We start from the raw sequence: 10979 nt of genomic DNA, 5'->3' as shown, positions 1-10979 counted from the left end.
ACACACACACACACACACGCACACACACACAAACACACAGAAGCACTTCCTGTGGCAGGTCAATGTCACTGGAAGTGTCGGGCTTAAACAAACACTCCTGAGGAGGGCAAGACCATGTTTGGTTTCAGGGTTTTTTTAAATACCAGGACAATACACTATTGTCTCTTACACACACATACATTTGCATACACACACACATTTGCACATACATACACTTGCATACACACACATGCATTTGCACATACATATTTGCATACACATACACTTTTGCACACACACACATTTGCACATACACGTATTGTCATACAGACACGTGCATTTGCACATACATATTTGCATACACATACCCCTTTTCACACACACACATACACACACATTTGCACATACACACATATTTGCACATACACACAAATTTGCATACACATTCAAACATTTGCATACACATATTTGCATACACACATAAATTTGCATACACACATTTGCATACGCCCACCCACAACAACATAAACATTTTGTGAACTGTCGAGAGAGATCTATAGCGCTCATTTTTGTTATCACACGTCAACATCTCTAACACGCAAACGCCGCCCCGTAGCCAGGTCAGCATTGCAAATGAAAATATGTTTTAATTATCTCACCCTTGAAACATACATGTGAAATAAATATATAATCACGTGTCAACTAGGAAGTACATGTTTATAAACTACATTACCCAGAAGACTTAGCGCCGTAGACAGGAACAGGAAGTGGACATTTGTGAGCTTGACCAATTAAGAGTTGATATATTGTTGCACGAGAAACAAACACACGTTTTGATTCGACAGTTGATGCGCCAGTAGAGTTAGCGCTCTGTGATCAGACCACTGCGAAAAGTAGTTGCTCGGGGTTAGCGCCTAAAAAAAACAATATCGCTAATACATGTTAACATTCAGGTCACGACATGTAAATGGAGTGTTGTTGGCGGTTTTGGGATGTTTTTTTTGAGGGTGGATTAGTACTCCCATTGTTAGCCACCTCTTACATGCCATATTTTACGAGTTAGAATGCATGCAACAACAAAAAAATCATTTGCATTCTTGTCTAACATACGGACTGTGAATGATAGGAAAAATAAAACAGTCTTCAATATTTTGATTGAGGTGACTAAAGTCCCAGACCAAATGATTATTGGCTGTAACCAATACATTAACTACTGATAACCATTTGCATATTAATATAATCAAATATAATTACCGTATTTTTCGGACTATAAGTCGCAGTTTTTTTTCATAATTTGGCCGGGGGTGCGACTTATACCCAGGAGCGACTTATTATTAACACATTACCGTAAAATATAAAATATTATTATTTAACTCATTCACGTAAGAGACTAGACGTATAAGATTTCATGGGATTTAGCAATAAGGTGTGACAGATTGTTTTGTAAACGTATAGCATGTTCTATATGTTATAGTTATTTGAATGACTCTTACCATAATATGTTACGTTAACATAGCAGGCACCTTCTCACTTGGTTATTTATGCCTCATATAACGTACACTTATTCAGCCTGTTGTTCACTATTCTTTATTTACTTTAAATTGCCTTTCAAATGTCTATTCTTGGTGTTGGGTTTTATCAAATAAATTTCACCCAAAAATGCGACTTTTACTCCAGTGCGACTTATATATGTTTTTTTCCTTCTTTATTATGCATTTTCGGCAGGTGCGACTTATACTCCGGAGCGATTTATACTCCAAAAAATACGGTAAATGGATTTTGCCATTGTGACAAACTTGGAAACTTTGCATTTTTTTTCCACAGACACTAATATCCCAATAAGAGGCGGATCATCTGTTTCAGACTACAGCGCTGGTGCAGGGTTTAACTTCTTTTTGCACTTGTGTGATAGGTCATCAATAAAAGCTTAAATGCAATGTAGTTGATTAGGCACTTTTCATGGCCACTGTTTGACCCTGGAACAGATTATTAGCGGTTCGCTTCGTTTTACACTTGAGGAAGTTTCAAGTGTGTGGCTGTTATTTTTTGATATTACATGTGAAGGTTTTGGGGGGTCTCGCTTTGATTTGGTCTTTTTGTGGTGAAGAAGTCTGCATGGCAACACAATCAAATATGACACCCGCTCGTTAATCAGAGCTCGTTAAGAAGGCGCTGGCTTTATGTTTCTATTTTCTTGGTGTTCCTGTGTTAAGTTGTCTATTATTAATAACTAATGCAGCCTAATGGAGGCTTCTTCTGCGCCATCTTGTCTCTTCTTCTCCTGACTCTTTGCTCAGGATCACATTAGTCGATGTGCCATGACATCATGTGCGATACCAGCAGTCCTGCGCCGTGTTGATTAGTGTGTGATATCATGTGCAATGCAAGCACTCCTGCAGCGTTTACTCATGTGCGATATCATGTGCGATACAAACAGTCCTGTAGTGTTTACTAGTGTGTGATATCATGTGCAATACAAGCAGTCTTGCAGCGCGTTTACTTGTGTTTGATATCCTCTGCGCTAAAAGCAGTCCGGGAAGATGTGTTTACTTGTGTGCGATACAATGCGGCGGGTTTACTTGTGTGTAATATCATGAGTGATTCAAGCAATCCAACAGCGTGTTTGGTTGTGTGATATCATCTGCGATACCAACAATCCTGCATCGTGTTGACTTGTGTGTGATATCATGTGCAATAAAAGCAGTCCTGCAGTGTGTTTACTTGTGTGTGATATCATGTGCGAATCAAGCAGTCCTGCAGCGTGTTTACCTGTGCAAAGCTGGACAGCCAATTAACATCTAAATGCCCTCCAAAAAACACACAATACATATTCTATTTTACTAAAGTAATTTACAAAAGGTAAACATGCTAGGCTATAGGCTATTAGAAGCTTGCAGCTACACAACAGCTAAGCACACTATAGCACACAAGCTATACACATTGAACAATATTGCACATTTGTCAATACAAACAAGTATCAAATAGTTGTAGTTACATATTACATACGCATACAAAGTCTTCAAGGGAGAAGCGTATTAGGAAGTATCCAGTAACAAACGTGTCAGCATCATTCAACTTACTGTCTCTCGACTTGACTGTAGGAACTTTTGTGGCCACTAAGTGTCACCCAAAAAACATTTACCACTCCACTTCAACTTAAAGCCAACGTAAGTCCATTTCAATCAGTTGTTAATAAATGGGTTCTTGGTTTGACTCATTTGACTTGATCAAACCATTTCGTGTTTAACATTCCAAAGTGCAGAATAAAATAAAAATATGTTTTATTCCTGCTGATATTGTAGCGAATCAATATTGGTATTGAACAATATTTAAAGGCTGATAACAATAATGTTAGAAAATTATATGCGTGTTCAACTTTCGCTTTGCTGTGATGCGTTCAAGGACTGCAGAACTTTTGTACGCTCGTATCAAATTATGTCAGTACAACCTGGTGTCGATTCACAAAAATGAAAAGGTTCCATATTTCGATACCTTTGTTCCACGTCACATCCGGTTGCAAACCAAACAATCACTCCAGCAGCACTGAGAGCGTACCCAGCCAAACTTCCTCAAACTCATGCTGCCATTTTCAGCACCAACAAAGCAAGGATGCTTGGTAGAAAACACTTGGATGTAAAGTGAGGCTCCACTCTTCCAAAGTGTGTGAGCTCGATGCTAATGACATGCTACTGATTACTATTGGCGATTTTACATGGCCATTTTAACACCTTCAAATTTGGTATTGAAAACTACAACTAAGACAAGTGTTACAATCAAACAGCTGCTGTGCAATAAGTACAGTACTTACCGTACAAAAACTTTGCAGGGCCCGACATTACACATTCAGCGTCATTAAAAAAGTTGGACAACATACCATCTACACCAGTGTTTTTCAACCTTTTTTGAGCCAAGGCACATTTTTTGCGTTGAAAAAATCCGCAGGCACTTCAAGGTAGGTGTACTGTCGCCACCTGTCACATCACACCCTGACTTATTTTGAGTTTTCCTGTGTGTAGTGTTTTAGTTCTTGTCTTGGCTCCTAATTTGCTGGCTTTTTCCTTTTTTTTTGGTATTTTCCTGGAGCAGTTTCATGTCTTTCTTTGAGCGATATTTCCCGCATCTACTTAGTTTTAGCAATCAAGAATATTTCAGTCGTATTTATCCTTCTTTGTGGGGACATTGTTGATTGTCATGTCATCTTCGGATGTACATTGTGGACGCCGCCTTTGCTCCACAGTAAGTCTTTGCTGTCGTCCAGCATTCAATGTTTTTCTCCTTTGTAGCCAGTTCAGTTTAAGTTTCGTTCTGCATAGCCTTCCATAAGCTTCAATGCCTTTTCATAAAGGGCACTCGTATTTTGTTTATTTTTGGTTTAAGCATTAAACACATTTTTACCTGCACATTGCCTCCCGCTGTTCCCGACATCTACAAAGCAATTAGCTACCAGCTGGCACTTACTGATATGGAAGAGTATTACACGGTCACTGCCGAGCTCTCGACAGCACCGACACTCAACAACAACACATCATTTGCAGACTAGAATTACTGGTTTGCAAAAAATATTTTTCACCCAAATAGGTGAAAATACATAATCTCCCACAGCACACCAGACTGTATCTCACGGCACAGTGTGCCGCGGCACAGTGGTTGAAAAACACTGATCTACACAGCACTGCCATCTAATGTCTTGGACGTGCAACTGCCTGAACAGGTGTAATGAAAAATATGACAACTGGACATCAAAGATATCCCGATCAGATCATTTTAAAATTGTACATAAAAAATTTCATTTTAGCATCAAACAGTTAGCATTAATAAACACACAAAAGTACCGAAAATTGGTGCCGTGTAGTATGGGTACCACACCACCTTAGCCGTGGTCACCCTTTAGAGCACAGCTGTAGCTTCCTGGCACTCAACCTGCAGAAAATACTCTACGTAGCAGGAATTGGTACCGTATCTGTTCAAATGTGAACGGTACACGTCCCTGATATCAGCAGCTGTTCTTGGTATCTGTATTGTTACTACAGGCGTGATCAAAACAAAAAGTACTTGAATAAAAATGGACAGTTAAAAAGGTGTTCACCATGTGCGCTGATATTATGCAAATGAGGCTCAATTAGCACGTGAGGACTGGAATGAAGGGGCGGAAGGAGAAGGAGATGATTGCACCTTGATGGTGATCATGTTTCCACAAATAGCAGCTTCAAGTGTGCACGTGCAGCTGCCCCTCATTTTGTGTCCCACAGCGCCAACAACTTTGAAGACGCCGAACTCTCATGTTTGGTATCCTCCTTTGTGGGCCTGCCTAAGCTAGAATCTGCGGGGGTTGATTTCTCTCGCCGCTCGGCTCGTTTAGTAATGTCTGTCCAGCTTCTCTGATGATTATTGTCGAGATGACGTCATCGCTCCGCTTGAAACACTTTTGAATCGCTGCCTATTATATCGCCTACGTGGAGTTTCTGCTGATCAATACGCCGCAGATCAATACTTGTGTTACATAAGTGCCTATTGACTGCTTGGACTGGTGACACGTCCTCTGCAGTGGACATTTGCCTTTGTGCATGACAGAGGCTTTTATTGTGAAAATGAAAGTCCACAGCAGGGGAAAAAGTAAACAATAATATAATGTAAACATGTATATGATGTAAAAATAAATATAATGTAAACAGAAGTATGTAAACATACGTGTGATGTAAACACAAGTATAATGTAAACATAAATATAATGTAAATATAAGTATGTAAACACAAATATAATGTAAACATAAGTATGTAAACATAAATATGTAAACAAAAATATCATGTAAACATAAGTATGTAAACTGTCAAAGTTAGTTGGTGACAAACCCCAAGATGCAGAGACGGAGGCAGGCATTGAACAGGAAAACATGATTGAATTAAAATATTAGAACAAGAACAAACAAAAGGGTACTAACAAAAGCGCGCACGAGGCGGATAACAAACTAAGGGAGCTAGCATGGGAGCTAGAAAGTAAAAGCAGCTTAACATGGAAGCAGGCAAAAACAAAAAGGGTCTAGGGTGGAAGCTAGCGGGTAGAGAGCAGGAAAACAGAAGTAGTAACGTGTAGTACAAAACAAACTGGAAGCAGGGAACAAAGAACAGCAAAATACAAACATCTAACGGATATAGCTTACGGCTACGCTGCAAATACAAGACACAGCACGGCACGACAGGAGCGACAAGAGCGACATCGACATGACAATAATCCAGCACTGACTGGAAGACAAGGCAGGTAAAATAGGATCGGGCTGATTGACACCAGGTGTGGGCAGGTGCCAATCAGCTGCAGCTGAGGGAAAACAAAACACTCAGGAAGACAAACAGGAAGCTGAACCAAAATAAGAGTGCTGACAGGAACTAAGGATAGGAAATACTAAACACACAGAGGAAAAACCAAAACACAAACAAACTGTCCTAGGCAAGCCTGACATAAACTTAAGTATGTAAACATAAAATATAATGTAAACATTAGTATAATGTGCACATTGTTAGAATGTAAACATGAATATAATGTAAAAAAGTATGATGTAAACTTGAATATAATGTAAACATTAATATAATGTAAACAAATATAAATGTAAACATCAAAATAATGTACACATTGTTATAATGTAAACATAAATATAATGTAAATATAAATATAATGTAAACTGATAATGTAAAATTGAGTATGTAAACATTGATATAATGTAAACATAAGTATGTAAACACAGATATAATGTGAACATAAGTATGAAAACGTAAATATAATGTAAACAAATATAATGTAAACATTAATATAATGTACACATATAAAAATGTAAACATTGAAATAATGTACACATTGTTATAATGTAAACATAAATAATGTAAACATAAGTATGTAAACATTAATATAATGTAAACAAAAGTATAATGTAAACATGAGCATAATGTAAACATCACTATAATGTTGATATGAATATAATGTACATAAATATGATGTAAGCATTAATATAATCCAACATTAATATGATGTAAACAAATATGATGTAAACATAAATATAAAGTTAACATAGTTTTATGGACACTGTTGAAGAGACAAACGGTTAACAAAAACTGCCCGCTTCTTTTTGTTTCTTAAGCCGCCTGCGAGTTCTTTTGGATGGGGGAGGGGCCTATTCAGAATAGCGATATGTGATGTTTACAAAAGATGCTCGATTTGTTCGTCCTGGCTTTTTTGATTGGAGAAGACCGAATACTCGCTAAATGTGACAAAAAAAGTCTCTAAGCTGGCAACACCGATCCCTCCTGCTGTGTCTTCTTATTCTCTGGCAGACCGGGTGTGTACTAGCAAGCAGAGGGACAGTGCCAAGCTTGGATCTACAGACCTACAGTCCCATTTTAATGTGTTTATTCCATCCAACTGTGGCTGGCCGGTCCTGTGTCTCCGCTGCAGCAACAATAACGTTTTCATCAACAATTAGGTTTTCATTAACGATGAAGTTTTCATACACAATAAAGTATGCATCAACAATAACGTTTTCATCATCAAAAAAGCTTAGTTTGGAGCTGAAATGGAAACGCTCTTCAGTGGTCGGATGTAAATAAATCTTCATCCTTTCGCACGGCCGGGCTTTTAACTTGATCACATCACGTTGCCATGGCAACTTGGCCACGTGCCTCACAGGTGTTTGGATGGACACATGAATTCATGGCATCACCTGCACCTCGTTTAGTACCTTCTTCTTTCAGCAAATGCTTGCATGTTCGAAATAAACTCAAACTCAAACATATCATCACTTTAGAGTAGTCAGTGTGCAGCTTGCCCAGCGGCTGCCTCGTAACATTATATGATAGCTGATGTCAGCGCGCTCGAGTGCTGCACTGTGGAGCAGTGGTTCATTGACACGACGTGGAGTTTGACATTTTCAAACTCTTTTTAAACGTGATTCGTATTTTTTACATGAAGGATGGATGGATGGAGGGGAAGGAGGCAAGGAAAGAAGGAAAGACTTGAAGATGAAAGGAAGGCAAGAAAGGCAGGAAGAAGAATGGACAGAAGGAACCTAGTAAGGAAAGAGTGAAGGAGGAAGGAAGGAAGGAAGGAAGGAAGGACGGTAGGAAGGAAGGAAGGTAGGTTGAAAGTAGAAAGGACAGACCAAAATAAATATAAATAAAGGAAGGACACAACAAAGGGATAAAGGAAGGAGAGAGGGAGGGAATAAAAGGAAAGAGGATGTAAGGAAAGAAGAACAAAGGAAAGACAGAAGAAATGAAATAACTAATTTGAAAGTAAGGAAGGAAAGATTGAAGGAAGAACTGAAGGAAGGAAGGGATGAAGGAGGACTGAAAGAAGGAAGGAAGGGAGGGAGCAAGGAAGGAGGAAGGGCTGAAGGAAGGAAGAACTGAAAGGAGGAAGGAATGAGGCAAGAAAGGAAGGAGAGGAGGAAGGAAAAAAGTAAAGAAGGAAGTAAGGAGGGTAAGCAGGAAGAAAAGAAGGAAGTTAGGAAGGTAAGAAGGAATAAATGAAGGTCAGAAGGAAGTAAAGAAGATAACTAAGGAGGGTAAGAAGAAGTGAGGAAGGTAAGAAGGAAGTAAGGAAGTAAAGAAAGTAAGGGAGGAAGGTAAGAAGGCAGTAAGGAAGGCAAGAAGGAAGTGAAGAAGGTAAGAAGGAAGTAAGGACGGTTGGAAGGAAGTAAAGAAAGTAAGAAGGATATAAAGGAGGTAAGAAGGGAGTTAGGAAGGTAAGAGGGAAGTGAGAAAAGTAGGAAAAAAGTAAAGAAGGTAAGAAGGAAGTAAGGAAGGTAAGTGGGGAGTAAGGAAGGTAAGAGGGAAGTGAGGAAGGTAAGAATAAAGTAAAAAGGTAAGAAGGAAGTAAGAAAGAAGTAGGGAAGGTAAGAAGGAAGGAAGGACGGTAAGTGGGAAGTAAGGAAGGTAAAAAGAAAGTAAAGAAGGTAAGAAGGAAGGAAGGACGGTTGAAAGAAAGTGAAGAAAGTAAGAAGGATATAAAGGAGGTAAGAAAGAAGTAAGGAAGGTAAGAAGGAAGTAAGTAAGGTAAGACGGAAGTAAGGAAGGTAAGAAGTAAGTAAGGTAAGAGGGGAGTAAGGAAGGTGAGAAGTAAGTAAGTAAGGTAAGAGGTAAGTAAGGAAGGTAAGAAGGAAGTAAGTAAGGTAAGAGGGAAGTAAGGAAGGTCAGAAAGAAGTAAGGAAGGCAAGAAGGAAGTATGGAAGGTAAGTGGGAAGTAAGGAAGGTGAGAAGAAAGTAAAGAAGGTAAGAAGAAAGTAAGGACGGCTGAAAGGAAGTGAAGAAAGTAACAAGGATATAAAGGAGGTAAGAAGGAAGTAAGGTAAGAGGGAAGTAAGGAAGGTAAGAAGGAAGTAAGTAAGGTAAGAGGGAAGTAAGGAAGGTAAGAAGGAAGTAAGGAAGGTAGGAAGGAAGCAAGTAAGGTAAGAGGAAAGTAAGGAAGGTAAGAAGGAAGTAAGGTAGGAAGGAAGGAAGTAAGGTAAGAGGGAAGTAAGGAGTGTAAGAAGGAAGTAAGGAAGGAAGTAAGGGAGGAAAGAAGAAAGTAAGGAAGATAAGTGGTAAGTAAGGAAGGTAAGAAGGAAGTAAGTAAGGTAAGAGGGAAGTAAGGAGGGTAAGAAGGAAGTAAGGAAGGTAAGAGGGAAGTAAGGAAGGTAAGAGGGAAGTAAGTAAGGTAAGAGGGAAGTAAGGAGGGTAAGAAGGAAGTAAGGAAGGTAGAAGGAAGTAAGGAAGAAAAGAGGGAAGTAAGGAAGGTAAGAAGGAAATAAGGAAGGTAAGAGGGACGTAAGGAAGGTAAGAGGGACGTAACATGCAGTATTTCATTTAAAAAAAGTTTAGATGAATTTCCTGTCCAAGAGAAGTCATGTCAGATAAAAATATTCATCATGAAAATTTAAAATAATCATGAATATTCATACTTTAAACGACTGCTGGCGGCTTACTGTGTACACTGCCATAAAAGTTGTACACTGACTACTCTAAAGTGTTGGCATCGATGATCCGGTTTTAGAATGTATTCAAATCTGCCATCAAAGTGCTCCGTATCCTCCCTGCACGTCTCACTCCCGCAGACGCGAGCAGTCGATGGCCGAACGGACGATTGACGGCAGACAGCAGCACTGACGTGCACGCTCACTTTGTGTCTGCGGCGTGCAGACACCCACACGCACGCGCACAAGCCGTCTGCGGCCCGTGTTAGGCTGGGACGTCGTTGCAGTGACGTCACTGAAGAGATAACGTCATCGACGGCACGTTCGGAAACATTTCTTCTGTCCCTTTGTGCACGCGCGCACCCGCCAACAAACACGCGCACGCGCCCAGAGACGCGCACATCCGCACCGGGCTGATGTGCACACCGCAGCCCGGGAACGAGCGTCCGTCCTCCGCCAAGCCCCGCCGGCGCTCGCGCTCTTCCTACCTGCTTTGTAGAAGACATCCGTGTCGGGGTCGCTGGGCGCCTCCTCGGCCGCTTCTGCGGGGTTCATGCCGGATTCCGCTCGGACGCGACAATCCCGCCGAAGGCTCGGAAAGACAAAGGGAGACGGGCGGGTAAATACCCCCGCTTCAGCTGGCCCCCATCCCGCTCCCCGCTCCCCGCCTCGCGTTCGGTCGCCTCGCCCGTGCTCGGAGCCTGAAGGCTGGCGGTGTTGCTCTCTATTGTTCCTCCTCCGACCCTCCAACCCTCCGCCACCGACTCCCTCCTTCCCCCCGCAGCCCCATCCCCTCCCCTCCCCTCCCCTCCAGCCTCCTTGCCCCCCCCCCCCCCCCCCCCCTCCTCCTCCATCCAATAACCTTTATTAGCATCATGTCGGACAAAGATGTTCTTCGTCTTCTTGTGGATGAAACTTCCCCAGCAGCAAAAATAGGCGCCATAAATATGCTGACGAGGCTGAGAGTCCGAGTCCAAAACTGTTTTTCTGTTCATGCACTTACTTTAAAAAAAAAAAAATCATAGTAATGCTGAGAGACGAATATTACCACGGAAACATTGTGTCT

The 10979-nt window shown here is 40.8% G+C and overlaps 1 protein-coding gene across 2 annotated transcripts in view; it reads right to left on the bottom strand.

The window, feature by feature from the left end:
* LOC133537848 (kalirin-like) overlaps positions 1–10648 on the bottom strand; it is a 229473-nt gene extending 218825 nt beyond the window's left edge. For both annotated transcript variants that reach the window (XM_061878920.1, XM_061878919.1), the window contains exon 1: positions 10402–10648. In XM_061878920.1, coding sequence (XP_061734904.1) covers positions 10402–10468 — 67 coding nt within the window. In that variant the 5' untranslated portion in view covers positions 10469–10648. The remainder of the gene's footprint in view (positions 1–10401) is intronic.
* Between the last annotated feature and the right edge of the window lie 331 nt (positions 10649–10979).

Source organism: Nerophis ophidion, linkage group LG19, assembly GCF_033978795.1.
Source record: "Nerophis ophidion isolate RoL-2023_Sa linkage group LG19, RoL_Noph_v1.0, whole genome shotgun sequence".
NCBI classification, from domain to species: Eukaryota; Metazoa; Chordata; class Actinopteri; order Syngnathiformes; family Syngnathidae; genus Nerophis; species Nerophis ophidion.
Note: the sequence above shows the minus strand (reverse complement) of the source record. Positions and strands in the feature narration are given on the sequence as shown.